Source organism: Neodiprion fabricii, chromosome 3 (genome assembly GCF_021155785.1).
Source record: "Neodiprion fabricii isolate iyNeoFabr1 chromosome 3, iyNeoFabr1.1, whole genome shotgun sequence".
NCBI classification, from domain to species: Eukaryota; Metazoa; Arthropoda; class Insecta; order Hymenoptera; family Diprionidae; genus Neodiprion; species Neodiprion fabricii.
This window is the reverse complement of record NC_060241.1, coordinates 31,733,540-31,751,470: the sequence shown is the minus strand read 5'-3', so window position 1 is coordinate 31,751,470 and position 17,931 is coordinate 31,733,540. Positions and strand designations below refer to the sequence as shown.

General features: G+C 41.4%; 1 protein-coding gene across 1 annotated transcript in view; it reads left to right on the top strand.

Moving 5' to 3' along the window:
- The window catches only part of LOC124177681, a 46,214-nt gene extending 36,297 nt beyond the window's left edge, over window positions 1-9,917 (top strand). Inside the window, exons 2-3 of the mRNA XM_046560320.1 lie at window positions 2,449-2,620; window positions 6,499-9,917. Of these exons, the coding sequence (XP_046416276.1) occupies window positions 2,469-2,620; window positions 6,499-8,953 (2,607 nt within the window). The 5' untranslated portion in view covers window positions 2,449-2,468 and the 3' untranslated portion in view covers window positions 8,954-9,917. The remainder of the gene's footprint in view (window positions 1-2,448; window positions 2,621-6,498) is intronic.
- The last annotated feature ends 8,014 nt before the right edge of the window (window positions 9,918-17,931 follow it).

The window sequence follows — 17,931 nt, the reverse complement described above, 5'->3', positions numbered from 1 at the left end:
ATGGTCCAGGACTCGTTACGCCTCCAACGGATCAGCGAATAACGAGACGGCGTAGCGACGCCGGGTAAAGACGACTATACCTACATCGTTATTATATTTGGCTCATTGACAGACGTTTGTTCAACCCGGTGTTCCTCGAACAACCGAAACTGATCAGAAAGCTTCCGCGTGGGCCAGACTTTCGAGCTTTTTCGCGCGTGTAACAACGCCGAGAGCCTTACGGCGCTCCTAGGAGCAGATTTATTTATTGTTAGATCAACTCCTTGCTGTGACAACGTTTAAAAATACGATCCACTGGTCTCTCCGGTATCGCGGTTATTCGGATTTATTAAACTCCCACCGATCCAAAGGACGACTTTACTCCGTAGCGAGGCCTTCTTTGGTGGATTTAAATCGTTTATTTATTTATATTTATTTCTTGGTATAATGTCCGCTGCTGCCCACTGTGGTGTACAATTCGCGTCCCCAGATTTCCTGAACGCAACGGAACCGATATTTGAATATAAAATATCCACTTAGGCGGCAGTTGTAACGCTGGCATGTTTCTTATTTGTTGATGGGATTGAAAATTTGAAGAAAAATTGTTATTTTATTCAAACGAGGACGCACCTTTTTCTCTCTTACTTACAGGCTGTATTCTAAATATAATAATTAGGTAACGTACTCTCGGTTTAACTCAAATCTCTGTTTTCTTTCATACTTCCACTCTAACAGCCGTGAAAAAAAATCGTCGCGAATGACTTTATTTTCAGTATCCCGCCAAACAAAATTTCCCTTCTGTCCCACTGTCACCCGATCGATGTCTCGACCTTTGAAATCGTCCGAGTCGAAACTTCCGCCTTGCAGCATGTCAGCGGTTCGATAATGCGACAAGTACAAATCGTGACGAGCTGACAGATTTGATTTATTTGCGATTTCAAATTAGGTCGTTTGTACTTTTCAGCTGAAATTCGAGTGTATTCCAACAAGAGTTACTCCAAACTTTATAATTTTTCATTTTTTTTTTCTGCACTCACGGGTGTAAACATGTCATTGATATTTTCATCAATTGGAAACTAACGCGATTAGTGTATTCATCTATCGAGTGAATTCGTCTAGTCATAGACAAAAAAAAAAAAGTGCGTTTTTTTTCAACCTGGCTTCATGCGTGCAACACTTATCGTCTCTCGTGAAGAAACTAGTTTACGCAAACTAGTAAAATTAGTCTCCCAGGTCTAATAACTGCGACCAGCGACCGGTAATAATTTTTAGAACCGAAATGTGACATCGTGCGGAAATATGAATTATAATGAAAAATATCATTGGACAGGTGTCAGAAGCGATAAATCGAATTCACCATGGCTGCGAGTTCGTAAAATTAAAATCTCATTCGCTCGATACATTTTCATTTCTGGAATCGAAGACCACATCCAGTATCGAGTTTATGTTTCGCAGCGACAGTTTGCCAACGTGAACTGTGGTTTTTTGTTTTTCATCGCGTGATAGTCACGAAAATGGAAAGTCATTTTTCGTTTGGTTTATCTCACAGAATAGAAAAAAAAAGAAAATTTTCAAGTTGGACATTTGCCAGACTTTTGCGTAGGTGCAGAAGTCGCATAAGTAGTATAAGAAATTTTCTTCGTCAATTAGTCGTAGAGGATTAATCGCTCGGTTCATAAATCAATGATCGATTATCCGATATTTAATTGTTTGATTCTTCGTCCCGGTTGCTATTAGATGCTTTGCATTTTTCATAAATTTGTCTTACCACATATTTGACTTTTCCTTGGATGTTTTAATCGATGGAAAAACACCCTCATCGATTTCGTCTTATAAATATTGTTGAAAAACGAAGTTTCGCGTTGTTTCGATTCCAATTGTAACCGTTGAATCTTGACCCGCGTTGCGTTTAATTGTCAAATTCATTCAAGAATTACTAATTCAGATTTACATTTATCAAATTCGAGGAAACGTCAAACTGACGCGTACGCGTAATCATGCATGGGTTTCCATATATGCGAAGGCGTGCCAATCGGCACCGGAAATTCGCTGGAATTTGTGCAAAATATTGACGATTGCCACGGCTATATACCGGATGCACTGGAAATTGGACGGTTATATATATTCGACCTACCGATTCCATCCCGCGATGTTGAAAATGAGACCGGATTCCGAAATCATATCCCTATAAATTTTGCACCGCCGTTGTAGCACTTGTGCAAATCGAAATTAACCGGGTTCCAACGTAAATTGCGACATGGTTTCCGGTGACGCATAACCAAATCACATTCCAGCCTTTTTTTTTTTCTACTAAAATAAATGCTTTGAAAGGAAAAGCACACGAAATACACTTTTTTATTTTTGCTCCCAGATTGACGTGTTCCTTCCATTTGTCGTAACATCCTTATACGTAGTTTCTCTGGCACATCGACTGTAACTACAATCAATGTTATCTTTTTCCAATTTCAGGCTTGGACAATTATTTATGAATGGATGGAGGTGCGCCGGAGAGTTCCGAAGGTGGAGGATGGTGGATCACGATGGTGCTTTGGACGATAGTCCTCTTCGGGTCTTTCCTCCTCAACGGGACCCTCCTCTTCGCCTTCCTCAAGCGACCCGGTCTACGCACGATATCGAACAGGTGAGACCCTCTGGTCGTCTACTTAATCATACGAAGAAGCACTTTATCTTTTTCAATTTTTATGCTTTTGTATTATTATTATTATTATTATTATTATTATTTCCGCCGAGAGGATAAAATGCGCTGGATCGTAAAATCGAAGGTCACGTAATCCCCTCCCCCCCTCCTGCCCCCCTCTCGCATATTATATGTCGTAATAAATTCAAGCGATACTATACCTGCTGCACGTTGAAAGGAAACGTATATGCGTGCAAATATTTGCTTATATTCTAATTTTACGAATTACTTCTAGACTCATTTTTTTTCTACCTATAGCTTATTCACATCTTTCTGTTTTTCCGTTTCTCGAGACAACAAATCTTGTGAAGCGGTTTCATCCACCCGTGTGGCAATTCATATCTCGTGAGTAAATTGAGGTGCACTCTGAACATTGTGTCAAAATTTGTTCAACTCCCACGTTGCTTTTCCTATAATTTTTTTTTTTTTTTTTTCCGTATCATTATTTTTCGTCAGGATTTATTTTCTTTCCATTCAATTCATTCGTTTCTGTCGTAAATTTTCGTTGTTGTATCTCATCTGTCGTTGGAGAATAATATCGTATAGTAAGCTGGACAGTGCGTTGTGCACGGGAAAATTTGTGATATTTTCGGATAGGAGAGAAGTTTTGCTTTCGCAGCCAACCACTTCCGGAAAGTTTGTAAGATTGGCGAAGTGTTGCAATTCTTGGCGCGCGGCTGAGGCGTTAAAATTTGTGCTCTCACATTGTCACGCCTATATAATACACTTTTCTCAGTAAGCTCGCCGTTCAGCGGTTTAAAATTATTACAAACCAAGTGGCCGGCCACTTTGCTACTTACGATTCGTCGGATAATCAAACGATTTAATAGCTAATTAGGAGAACAGATACTTACGATTTAATAGCCAATCAGGAGCAGATTATGAGAAGCTTCTATTGCTACTTGGGAAGTTAAAAATTTTCAAAATTAAATTTTCGCCAAATTAAATTGCAGTTACTCTTGCCGCTATTTTACTTGGCGTGAAATACTGCTTGGTACCTATATACAGAGTGACGCAAATGACTCAGGGCAAAAGAGAATGACAAGTGTCTCAAATCTAGCCATGTTGATTTTGCGCCAGGTTTTAAATTCGTATACGTCAAATATCTAATTTTTCCTCACTTTCATCTCTAGTCGGAAATTTCCCAGCAATATTTAAGGTTAAATGTTTTTTAATATCAGAGTTAATTCTTATAATAAAAATTCTAAATATATCTAATAATCATTGATTGAAAATTGAGGAGGAAATTTCCATGCGATTAAAATTATTAAAATGTATGAAATAAAATTTCAGGAATCTTGTGTTTGTTTTCACGCGGGAATTTAAAAAAAACATTAGGCACATGCAGCTCGGTCATCTTGACACTTGCAAACTTTTTCTTCCGTCTTTCCTCTCCGAAATTTTACCGAATGACGAACGTTATAAGTTTTTCTAACTTTCGTACCGTTTATTTTCACCACCTGTTTTTTTTTTTTTTTTTTTTTTTTTTTTCTTTACCAATACTGCTTTTCAAACGACGCGGTTACAGGCATGTATTTTCGAAAATCGATATTTCTCTTCGACTCTCTCGTTATATCATCTAGATAAATGGCCGTTTAAAAATACCGCGAACATTGATCTGGGTAGGTAAATTCTCTCAATATTTCCATTCCAATTCCAATGAAAACTACGCAGAAGCGAACGAATTAAATGGAAAGAAAGTAAAAATATTTGAGATTGGAATTCATAATTTAAACAAATAATTATGCATAACATTATTAAAAACGCAAATATATACACATGCAGGTCACGTTATAATAAAGTGCACCGAAGAATTTATCAGAGGTTCTCTGCCGTTGGAAAAATATATGTCAATGTATCGCGTTTTCGTTAAGATTATAGTTGTTGATACTCGTCAGGAAGAATAAAGACAGCATGGCGTTGAAAAATGTGAATGACGTCAGAGACAAGAATAATTTATTCGATTTCTATGTATCGCCCACGTTAACGAAAAACTAAGAATATGCCTACGTACGTTCGTCAAGTGGTCAAATTCAAGACTGCATGTTTAACTCGACGACTCGGTCGATTATACGCCTGCCACTCCTCCAAAGACCGACACAATATAAAAGCATGTTTTTCACCCGTCATCGCGTCTTAGGCTCAACAATCGATAAACGTGTCTCGTTGAAATGTTTCACAAAGTTAAAAACTTCCATTCGCTGCTATTATTCACTGTCGGAACAATGTATAACTTGGGTATCCACGTGTAATGTAATATTTTTCTTTCTCATTTCCCCGCGTACTTTCAGTAGATGGTAATAGCGAAACAAATTGTAGTTTTCAACTAGTCAAAATCCCTAATTTCTACCACGGGGGTCGTTACAGTTTGTTATTGATGTTACCATTAGTCGACACGTGAATATAAACTTGTATCGTGAAAGAGCTGTGGGAATGCACGACAGGTACAAGTAGTTGCATTAATATTCTAGTCCGAAATAAGCAATATGTTACATACTCATGCCGCCTCATCGATTCATTCGTACAAAATGTAAAAAAACCTCGGTGTTCATTAACGTACATGAAACAACTCGATAATTATTCGACCTACAAACCTTACCGCATCATCATAATACAAACTGGTTAATGGACTGCGGAGAATGAATTGAAATTCGCACATAGTGCAAATCCAAGAGTACAATTAGCAATTTCTTTTGTACATGAAATTGTGGATTCTTACCGATGAATCCATCTAACCAATCGATCGTCCGCAAGATTTTTCAGTAATCCGATCACATTTTGGGTCAGACTAAGCGTTAGGAATTAAGGTTGAGGTCGTTCGCTTTTACGCAGATTTTGTAGTATACGAAAAAGCAGAAGTTGAGGTGACGAAAATATGGACACATGTTTATTGTAGGGAACGAGTTCGCACCCCTGGCTTACTAAACTCGTTAGCACAGCTGGAATCGGTCAAGAGACTGCCGGCCGGATATTGCGTCGATCCACCATAAATACGCTAGTCGTCCTCGACTGCAAGTAGATGCAGGTACGCTCAGCGTTCGATGTGAGCTTTCGGTTACTCGTCCTCGTACAATATTGCATTATATCGAGTTATACTCGCGTCTCTAGAGTCAGGGTGTACGTAAAATAATAAACTCGACCACCGACTATCTTACGTTATTATTGGGAGAATTAAGCGCAAGCTCATCTCCCGCGCATTGCCAAGCTCAACATTCAATCCTGTCAGAGAGATGCAGGTCACGTGTTACATTCGCTGACATCTCTCGGTACTTTATAACCGATCGTTTTGATCCCTTGGTTAAATACAATTAGATCAGTGTTTATACACAAACTAAGATCGGTATGCCGTTTCAAACATATCAACCATAACTCTTTCTCCTGGGCAGTTTTATCCCGGGGTTTAATTTTGCAACCGTCGTAAACGCGGCCGTGCAGGTTATCCATCTACCATTGCTGTTGTTCCTGCAATGCATTTAAACGGATCTGCAGAAAGGTTGCTATTTATATCTTCATGGAAGAATGGCAGTGTTTATTTGAGTACCGGATTGGGCTAGGTCAGATGAAACCATAAAAAGATTTCGGCTCATAAAACTTGCGGTAGTGATGATCATAATCTATAAACTCACATAAAAATCGAGGAACGAGGCCAAACACACCGTAACAAATCTTCTTTCATCCGTTCTGTTCGAATACAATTATACGACGAAAAACGCAAAGGAAAACTCGCCTCTCCTTAATAACGTTGAAAATATCGCGCACACTGAAATAGCAGTGGCAGCCTGACACCATTTTTTTGACCGTATTCTTTTCTTTTTCCCCAGATTCGTGATGAACTTGATCGCGTCGAATCTGTTGACGTGCGTGATCCTGACCCCTCTTCTGATGTTGGACACCCCGCCGACAGACTCGTTTGGATCCAGCCTCTGCTCCGTCTCGGAAGGTGCCGGGGCTTTTGTGACGGCATCGTCGATACTCTCGGTTCTTCTGATCGCGATTGATCAGTACTTTGCGGTCGTCGATCCCCTTCGATATCGTACGCGAATCGACAAGCTGAAGTGCGGCGTGCTCATCGTTTCTGTATGGCTGGTTTCCGTGCTCCTGGCCCTTCTCGCAGCTTTCAATCCCCATCCTCACAGCCTCTGGTTGGCCTGTTTAAGCGATCATCGACTCGTCGTGGAACCCAGAGTGGACATGAGCCTTGCTTCGACAATTTCCATCGGCAATGGGACGGAGAAATATGACTTCAAGAGTGAGGTGAAGGTCACGGAAAGTAACGGCAGCTCCGTCATTGAGGAGAACGTGCGGCTCGCTGAGAACTCTACAATGTTTTTTGATGAAACGTTTCGAGAGAGTTTCGAGGACACTAATAACACGATACTGGGAAACGAAACGCTCGATTATGTTACCTACGGCTTGGCTTACGCCACTTTTTACACCCTCTTCGTTTACCTAATGCCGTTCGTTGGTGTTTGTTGGATGTACGTAAGCATCTATTCGGCAGCTCATAAAAATTCGGAACGTGCCAGACGCACCGGATCCGGACCGATGTTGTCCTCGCCAAGTTTCTGCGAGGAATACGGGAACGTCAGGCATGACTTTTCCACCGATGATTTTCGTAGGATCCCAAAGATATCGAGTCTGTCGTCGATCGACGAAAGCATCGAAACGAGCCCTAGTCACATACCGCGGGGAAGATCCGAGATGATGCTTTGCTCGTCGGCAATTGAAGAAGAACCATCGAGTGGCGTTGTCTTCACCGTTGGTTTGCAGAAAGTTGACGTGTCGCCGAAAAAGCCGGCGAAGACAATCGACGCTACCAAAGAAATCTCCAAAGTTCCTATATCCGCGCTAAGGGCGGAATTCCTTACTAAAAAAGAAGACAATCGTCTTACGGACGACAACATTGTACGGAGCAAGTTCCGCGATCGTCCCGATAACAGACGTAAATCTTCTCACGATATCCTCTGTCAGGAAATTCTGAGAAAGAACCTCGATCGGTTGAAAATACCGGAGGACTCGAGCGGCGAAAGCAGCGCCAATGAGGAGGAGGACCAGGACGAAGAGGAGATGCTGAAGTTTTCGAAAAACCGACGACTCGAGGACATAGAAGTTGCCGAGTGCCACAACACTTTTGAGGATCGATCGGAATCCAATCGAATACCTCTCATCTTGGACACAGAACTCTCAACGGCCAGCAATCGACCAAACAAATTCAAAGAATTTGGCGATTCCGATCGTGTCGAGCCGGACATTTCGGTGTCAACGAGTCAGCAGCAACAGCAGCTGCAGCTATCCGAGGTCCTGGCCAGTCCGGATATTCACTCCAACGTAAATGCTGCATCATCAAAAATGATGGACACAGTACAAAGTAGTAGTAGTAGTGATAGTAAAATGACATGTAGTGGTATCTTGTCGCGTGCAGCCCTCGAAATTCACAACGCCAAGTCAAGATTGCAGAATAGTCTTCACACCAACGGCAAATCGGCAATAAACGCTCGCTACTTAAACGGCGGGTATCATCGGCCGGACGGCGCAATGGACCAGCCGGAAGATATTCTCCACAAAAGCTTGTCTGGTCACAATTTCCTCGAAGCTGAGTCTTCTCTATTGGGCAGTTCAGCTAATGGGGGCGCAGCGCCAACGGTGACGATTACGCCGCCTCATAAAATACCTCTTCATCGTGTTTCCAGCGTGAAAAGTACCTCGAGTTACATAAACTCGTTGAAGTACAGAATCAGCAATGCTTCGGTGTTTAGATATCGGGAAGAAACGCGGGCGGCTAGAATTAGTGCGCTCGTTATAGTGATGGGTCTGATATGCTGGACGCCGTACGTAGTTCTATTAATTATCAGGAACATCGAGCCGCTGCGTCTTACCGGGGCTGACCAACTTCCGCACAATTACGACGTGATGGCGCTCAGCTTTTTGATACTGGCGGCATACGTTACCCCTCTGCTTTTCGGGTACAGATCACGCCGCGTCAAGAGGGAGCTGAGAAAAGTTTTCTGCCCCAAACGGGAACTCTCGTACAAGAACAACAGAAGTTTGATGGCAAAAAAGGTACTGAAACGAAGGCCCAGCAGCAATCTTAGCCATGTGGAAATGGACACGAAATATAATATTTTTAGCTGCGTTTACGGAAGGAATCGATGGCCGAAAGACAAAGTGCAGTTCATGCAAGTGCCAGAAACCGCGTTTGCCGTTGAAACTTGCAGAAGCAGCTTTTCCAGTGGTGCTAGTACTCAAATCTCAACAACATCCACCGAAGAATCCTGAGTGTGCTGTTCTTCTCGGTTCAAAGATGAGAAAGGACAATTTTCGCGTCCAGTACTTGATCTTTATCGGAGATAAATAGTTGGGAGGAGGTATACGATAGTCTGAATTCTCGAAATGAAAGCGCCGATTTTCCTGGGGCAACTAAATTACCAGACCTTACAGCTGTAAGGAATTGTAAGATGAACCGTGAGTTCAGTTTATCGGTGTAAGATAACTAATAGAGCGTATGTCCAAGTACTACATTTTTATTGATTAAGCGATTACTTCGTGTATAATTGAACAAAAAAGAAAGAAAAAATAAACTACCCGAGTCATTGAATGTATAGGAGTAAGTAAACCTTGGTACTGATTATTGACGTGATATACGAACACGTTTCTATTTCACGAGTAGCTGAATGTGAGTTGAAATGTAAAATTACTGCTGTGTGTGTGTATATATATAATATATATGTAATTTGTGCGAGTATGAATGTGCTGTCTGTATAAAGTGAAAGAAAAGTAGTATAAATATGAAAATAAAAGTCATTTCCTACTCTGTCTGAGCATATCTACTTCCTAGCAGAGTAATTACAATACAATTAATTAATATCAAATAGGTATACGTACATTACATTGTATATATTGTACAGCATTTCATGACACGTTGTGACCTAAGTAAAAAAAAAAAATACCTTGTATAATTTTCTGATTATTTTGTACATTACAAATGGTTCCGTTTATTTATATTAAATAATTTGTACATAAACTTGACAACTAATACTTATTAAGTAGATCTTCACAGATTTAGGGTATATAGTATCATAAAACATTGAATATTATATTTTGTACTCATAGCCTTTATGTATGTGCAGCGCGAGGAGGAGTCTTTAACTTGTGATAACTGAAAATCAACCAACCATCAGTCCTAATCTTAATAAATATTTAACTTATGAAAATTCAATAATAAAAATCACTTTGAACACCAGATAATCGTGTCCTTCCTTTCTGGAACTTTTCGATCCTTTTTTGTTCACATATGTAGACACAAACTGATGCTGTGATCAGAACCTGCAATATACGCAAGATTCGTTTGCCGTTTTTTTTTTTCTTGGGGCTTCGATAACTATATCGTAGATTCGCATTCACACCAGTCACTTCATTCATCGTAAACATGAGCTTTTTGTAATTTGAAATAAACACTCACTTTCGGCGATGATAAGTTTATTCCAACACTGATAAAATTTGTTTTTTAAATAGGTGAACTTATGTAAGTGACAGGAGCAGTACCTTTCTGGTTCCTGGCAACTACAATTCTCCTTCGAAGTGGTTCTACATTTTACTGAACATTTCATTCATTACTGAATGAAAATTATAATTCCAATATTTCTGTTGTGTACCGTATACATCCACCTCAAGGGTGGGCGTATCTACCAGTTCTACAACTTGAGCCTCACCGTATCACAGGGCGTAGTAAACCAATCATCTTGATTTGATTCACACGAAGACATTGGAATTGAACAGCGTAATATGACGGAATGCTTTCATTTTTCTACGAAGGCTTGAAAATACTCTAATATTTAGAAATTGCGTAGTCATGGACCTGAGAATCATGAGTAGTATACGTATGGGCATTGTCAGGTTGGTAGAAAAGTTTCTCGTCTTCTGCGTACTTGAGCGTGGTAACCTCTGATGCAACCGTAAAAATTATCATTAGGTAAGTAGGTAAAATAGCAGTGAACCATGCAACTTATCGTACTACTGAAAAACGGAGAATAGTAATTGTAAGTAACTCTTTGATTTTACTGGAATATTGATCGAACCTTGACGTCTTACGATCTCAATCAGCACAACGATCAGTTGGCCGGAAATTGTATATGAAATTATCGAACGCGATTTCTTGAATTTTCATAGGCCTAGAATCGAAACGTTGTTTTAGCTGGTCGCAAGTGAAGTATCTGCGTTGAGTGGAGGAGCAGAATTGTTTTTCGAAAAGTATTCGGATGGAAAAAAATTCAGAGTAACTGTAACACATCACGGATGCGCTAATTTTGATCGAGATGAAACGGAAGCTTCGTATATGAGACAGTATTTAACGCTGCGTAGTGATTTAAAGACCTAGAAAGGTGATAGGGAGAGAAAGAACGACGCTTCTTAACACTTCGAGTGTATTTTAACACACATTTGAAAGATACGAGCGAAATTTTTCATCATCCAACTGTCGCAGAACGGCAGCGTTATTAGCCGACCCGTTCACTGAAGAATATATCTTCAGTCAACGGCTGACCATCGAAGGGCCTGGCCGCTTGAGTCTGAAATCGGCAGGAGAGATAAAGTGCGTATTTCTTGTATGAAATGTGAAAGCTAAAATCATTGTACATCATATCATATCATAATACATCATACATCATACATCGTACATCATACATCGTACATCATACATCATCATACATAGTATCAAAGTTCGAAACCATAGTTTGGATGTCGGATGTTCAGAAAGTGACGTCACCAATTCAAAATCAGCTAGCAGAATTCCTCAGTCTGGAAACAACCGCGCAGTAGAGCGGACGGATGAGCGTCGCGCTCCGCAAATTTCGAGTACCGGGTTCTCAACCTCCCGGATCCCGCGCTTCGGGTCCGCTACGTATTTCGAGTAACGGGTTCTCAGCCTCCCGGATCTACAATAAATTATTTCAATTCGTTTTTCGCGCAACCCCAAATTCGGTAGCTGTCAGTCCGCTAATAAAATTTCTCGACTTCCAGGATAAGCGCTCCGTGGTTCCTGGTTCACGTTTACAATAAATTATTTCAATTCGTTTTTCGCGCAAGCCGAAATTCAGTAGCTGTCAGTCCGCTAATAAAATTTCTCGACTTCCAGGATAAGCGCTCCGTGGTTCCTGGTTCACGTTTACAATAAATTATTTCAATTCGTTTTTCGCACAACCTCAAATTCGGTAGCTTTTAGCTCGTAATTCAGTCCGCTAATAAAATTTCTCGACTTCCAGGATAAGCGCTCCGTGGTTCCTGGTTCATGTTTACAATAAATTATTTCAATTCGTTTTTCGCGCAACCCCAAATTCGGTAGCTGTCAGTCCGCTAATAAAATTTCTCGACTTCCAGGATAAGCGCTCCGTGGTTCCTGGTTCACGTTTACAATAAATTATTTCAATTTGTTTTTCGCGCAAGCCGAAATTCAGTAGCTGTCAGTCCGCTAATAAAATTTCTCGACTTCCAGGATAAGCGCTCCGTGGTTCCTGGTTCACGTTTACAATAAATTATTTCAATTCGTTTTTCGCGCAACCCCAAATTCGGTAGCTGTCAGTCCGCTAATAAAATTTCTCGACTTCCAGGATAAGCGCTCCGTGGTTCCTGGTTCACGTTTACAATAAATTATTTCAATTCGTTTTTCGCGCAACCTCAAATTCGGTAGCTTTTAGCTCGTAATTCAGTCCGCTAATAAAATTTCTCGACTTCCAGGATAAGCGCTCCGTGGTTCCTGGTTCACGTTTACAATAAATTATTTCAATTCGTTTTTCGCGCAACCTCAAATTCGGTAGCTTTTAGCTCGTAATTCAGTCCGCTAATAAAATTTCTCGACTTCCAGGATAAGCGCTCCGTGGTTCCTGGTTCACGTTTACAATAAATTATTTCAATTCGTTTTTCGCGCAACCTCAAATTCGGTAGCTTTTAGCTCGTAATTCAGTCCGCTAATAAAATTTCTCGACTTCCAGGATAAGCGCTCCGTGGTTCCTGGTTCACGTTTACAATAAATTATTCCAATTCGTTTTTCGCGCAACCTCAAATTCGGTAGCTTTTAGCTCGTAATTCAGTCCGCTAATAAAATTTCTCGACTTCCAGGATAAGCGCTCCGTGGTTCCTGGTTCACGTTTACAATAAATTATTTCAATTCGTTTTTCGCGCAACCTCAAATTCGGTAGCTTTTAGCTCGTAATTCAGTCCGCTAATAAAATTTCTCGACTTCCAGGATAAGCGCTCCGTGGTTCCTGGTTCACGTTTACAATAAATTATTTCAATTCGTTTTTCGCGCAACCTCAAATTCGGTAGCTTTTAGCTCGTAATTCAGTCCGCTAATAAAATTTCTCGACTTCCAGGATAAGCGCTCCGTGGTTCCTGGTTCACGTTTACAATAAATTATTCCAATTCGTTTTTCGCGCAACCTCAAATTCGGTAGCTTTTAGCTCGTAATTCAGTCCGCTAATAAAATTTCTCGACTTCCAGGATAAGCGCTCCGTGGTTCCTGGTTCACGTTTACAATAAATTATTTCAATTCGTTTTTCGCGCAACCTCAAATTCGGTAGCTTTTAGCTCGTAATTCAGTCCGCTAATAAAATTTCTCGACTTCCAGGATAAGCGCTCCGTGGTTCCTGGTTCACGTTTACAATAAATTATTTCAATTCGTTTTTCGCGCAACCTCAAATTCGGTAGCTTTTAGCTCGTAATTCAGTCCGCTAATAAAATTTCTCGACTTCCAGGATAAGCGCTCCGTGGTTCCTGGTTCACGTTTACAATAAATTATTTCAATTCGTTTTTCGCGCAAGCCGAAATTCAGTAGCTGTCAGTCCGCTAATAAAATTTCTCGACTTCCAGGATAAGCGCTCCGTGGTTCCTGGTTCACGTTTACAATAAATTATTTCAATTCGTTTTTCGCGCAACCTCAAATTCGGTAGCTTTTAGCTCGTAATTCAGTCCGCTAATAAAATTTCTCGACTTCCAGGATAAGCGCTCCGTGGTTCCTGGTTCACGTTTACAATAAATTATTTCAATTCGTTTTTCGCGCAAGCCGAAATTCAGTAGCTGTCAGTCCGCTAATAAAATTTCTCGACTTCCAGGATAAGCGCTCCGTGGTTCCTGGTTCACGTTTACAATAAATTATTTCAATTCGTTTTTCGCGCAACCTCAAATTCGGTAGCTTTTAGCTCGTAATTCAGTCCGCTAATAAAATTTCTCGACTTCCAGGATAAGCGCTCCGTGGTTCCTGGTTCACGTTTACAATAAATTATTTCAATTCGTTTTTCGCGCAAGCCGAAATTCAGTAGCTGTCAGTCCGCTAATAAAATTTCTCGACTTCCAGGATAAGCGCTCCGTGGTTCCTGGTTCATGTTTACAATAAATTATTTCAATTCGTTTTTCGCGCAAGCCGAAATTCAGTAGCTGTCAGTACGCTAATAAAATTTCTATAACTTTACAATCGACTCATAATCTTTTTGGTAAAATATGTCGATAAAAAAATTATATTAAACCTTACACATTATTTTTGATTAGTTCTCATGCTGCAAATATTTATTAGTATTCGAGGTATAACTCGAGGTGGTTGGCGGTGATCGTTGGGGGTGGTTAGGGGTGGTTGCGGGTAATCTCGGTGATTCAAGACGAGGAGGACGAGGATTTGTGCTGGGTGAGTAAAACACTTTTATAATATTTGATGGCAATTGTAATTATATTTCATCTGAAATATTACAAACTTGTCACGTTTACAATAAATTATTTCAATTCATTTTTCGTGCAAGCACATATTCAGTAGCTATGAATAACCTTATACAATTTATTACATTATTAATTAATTGATTAATTTCATTAATCCTTACACAATATTTTTGATGTGTTCCTATACTAAAAATATTCATTACTATTCCAGGTATTACCCGAGGTGGTCGGAGGTGGACGAGGAGGAGGACGAGCTGGACGAGGAGGAGGACCAGGTGGACGAGGAGGAGGACGAGGTGGACGAGGAGCAGGCGGGGTGGGTCATGGGAGAGGACCTCTCCTCTCCTCAGAGGAGGGGAGGGGGAGGGGCAGGGAGGGGGAGGGGCAGGGAAGGGAAGGGAAGGGAAGGGAAGGGAAGGGAAGGGCAGGGGAGGGGTGGGGTGGGTGGCGGGGAGGGTGGAGGAGGGCGGGAGAGCGGGAGGGAGGGAGGGAGGGAGGGAGGGAGGGAGGGTGGGTGGAAGGGAGGGAGGGAGGGAGGGGGGGGGGGAGAGTGGAGGACGGATGCCGATGCGAGCCCGTTAGAGCTAATAGAGCAGAACACCCCCCCCCCCCCCCGCCGCGCCCACCCGCCCTCCCTTCCACCCTCCCTTCCTCCCTCCCTCCCTCCCTCCCTCCCTCCCGCTCTCCCGCCCTCCGCCACCCTCCCCGCCGCCCACCCCACCCTTCCCCTCCCCTTCCCTTCCCTTCCCTTCCCTTCCCTTCCCTTCCCCTCCCCCTCCCCTCCTCTAAGGAGAGGAGAGGTCCTCTCCCACGACCCACCCCGCCTGCTCCTCGTCCACCTCGTCCTCCTCCTCGTCCACCTGGTCCTCCTCCTCGTCCACCTCCGACCACCTCGGGTAATACCTGGAATAGTAATGAATATTTTTAGTATAGGAACACATCAAAAATATTGTGTAAGGATTAATGAAATTAATCAATTAATTAATAATGTAATAAATTGTATAAGATTATTCGTAGCTACTGAATATGTGCTTGCACGAAAAATGAATTGAAATAATTTATTGTAAACGTGACAAGTTTGTAATATTTCAGATGAAATATAATTACAATTGCCATCAAATATTATAAAAGTGTTTTACTCACCCAGCACAAATCCTCGTCCTCCTCGTCCTGAATCACCGAGATTACCCGCAACCACCCCTAACCACCCCCAACGATCACCGCCAACCACCTCGAGTTATACCTCGAATACTAATAAATATTTGCAGCATGAGAACTAATCAAAAATAATGTGTAAGGTTTAATATAATTTTTTTATCGACATATTTTACCAAAAAGATTATGAGAAGATTGTAAAGTTATAGAAATTTTATTAGCGTACTGACAGCTACTGAATTTCGGCTTGCGCGAAAAACGAATTGAAATAATTTATTGTAAACATGAACCAGGAACCACGGAGCGCTTATCCTGGAAGTCGAGAAATTTTATTAGCGGACTGAATTACGAGCTAAAAGCTACCGAATTTGAGGTTGCGCGAAAAACGAATTGAAATAATTTATTGTAAACGTGAACCAGGAACCACGGAGCGCTTATCCTGGAAGTCGAGAAATTTTATTAGCGGACTGACAGCTACTGAATTTCGGCTTGCGCGAAAAACGAATTGAAATAATTTATTGTAAACGTGAACCAGGAACCACGGAGCGCTTATCCTGGAAGTCGAGAAATTTTATTAGCGGACTGACAGCTACTGAATTTCGGCTTGCGCGAAAAACGAATTGAAATAATTTATTGTAAACGTGAACCAGGAACCACGGAGCGCTTATCCTGGAAGTCGAGAAATTTTATTAGCGGACTGACAGCTACCGAATTTGGGGTTGCGCGAAAAACGAATTGAAATAATTTATTGTAAACGTGAACCAGGAACCACGGAGCGCTTATCCTGGAAGTCGAGAAATTTTATTAGCGGACTGACAGCTACTGAATTTCGGCTTGCGCGAAAAACGAATTGAAATAATTTATTGTAAACGTGAACCAGGAACCACGGAGCGCTTATCCTGGAAGTCGAGAAATTTTATTAGCGGACTGACAGCTACTGAATTTCGGCTTGCGCGAAAAACGAATTGAAATAATTTATTGTAAACGTGAACCAGGAACCACGGAGCGCTTATCCTGGAAGTCGAGAAATTTTATTAGCGGACTGACAGCTACTGAATTTCGGCTTGCGCGAAAAACGAATTGAAATAATTTATTGTAAACGTGAACCAGGAACCACGGAGCGCTTATCCTGGAAGTCGAGAAATTTTATTAGCGGACTGACAGCTACTGAATTTCGGCTTGCGCGAAAAACGAATTGAAATAATTTATTGTAAACGTGAACCAGGAACCACGGAGCGCTTATCCTGGAAGTCGAGAAATTTTATTAGCGGACTGACAGCTACCGAATTTGGGGTTGCGCGAAAAACGAATTGAAATAATTTATTGTAAACATGAACCAGGAACCACGGAGCGCTTATCCTGGAAGTCGAGAAATTTTATTAGCGGACTGAATTACGAGCTAAAAGCTACCGAATTTGAGGTTGTGCGAAAAACGAATTGAAATAATTTATTGTAAACGTGAACCAGGAACCACGGAGCGCTTATCCTGGAAGTCGAGAAATTTTATTAGCGGACTGACAGCTACTGAATTTCGGCTTGCGCGAAAAACGAATTGAAATAATTTATTGTAAACGTGAACCAGGAACCACGGAGCGCTTATCCTGGAAGTCGAGAAATTTTATTAGCGGACTGACAGCTACTGAATTTCGGCTTGCGCGAAAAACGAATTGAAATAATTTATTGTAAACGTGAACCAGGAACCACGGAGCGCTTATCCTGGAAGTCGAGAAATTTTATTAGCGGACTGACAGCTACTGAATTTCGGCTTGCGCGAAAAACGAATTGAAATAATTTATTGTAAACGTGAACCAGGAACCACGGAGCGCTTATCCTGGAAGTCGAGAAATTTTATTAGCGGACTGACAGCTACCGAATTTGGGGTTGCGCGAAAAACGAATTGAAATAATTTATTGTAAACATGAACCAGGAACCACGGAGCGCTTATCCTGGAAGTCGAGAAATTTTATTAGCGGACTGAATTACGAGCTAAAAGCTACCGAATTTGAGGTTGTGCGAAAAACGAATTGAAATAATTTATTGTAAACGTGAACCAGGAACCACGGAGCGCTTATCCTGGAAGTCGAGAAATTTTATTAGCGGACTGACAGCTACTGAATTTCGGCTTGCGCGAAAAACGAATTGAAATAATTTATTGTAAACGTGAACCAGGAACCACGGAGCGCTTATCCTGGAAGTCGAGAAATTTTATTAGCGGACTGACAGCTACCGAATTTGGGGTTGCGCGAAAAACGAATTGAAATAATTTATTGTAGATCCGGGAGGCTGAGAACCCGTTACTCGAAATACGTAGCGGACCCGAAGCGCGGGATCCGGGAGGTTGAGAACCCGGTACTCGAAATTTGCGGAGCGCGACGCTCATCCGTCCGCTCTACTGCGCGGTT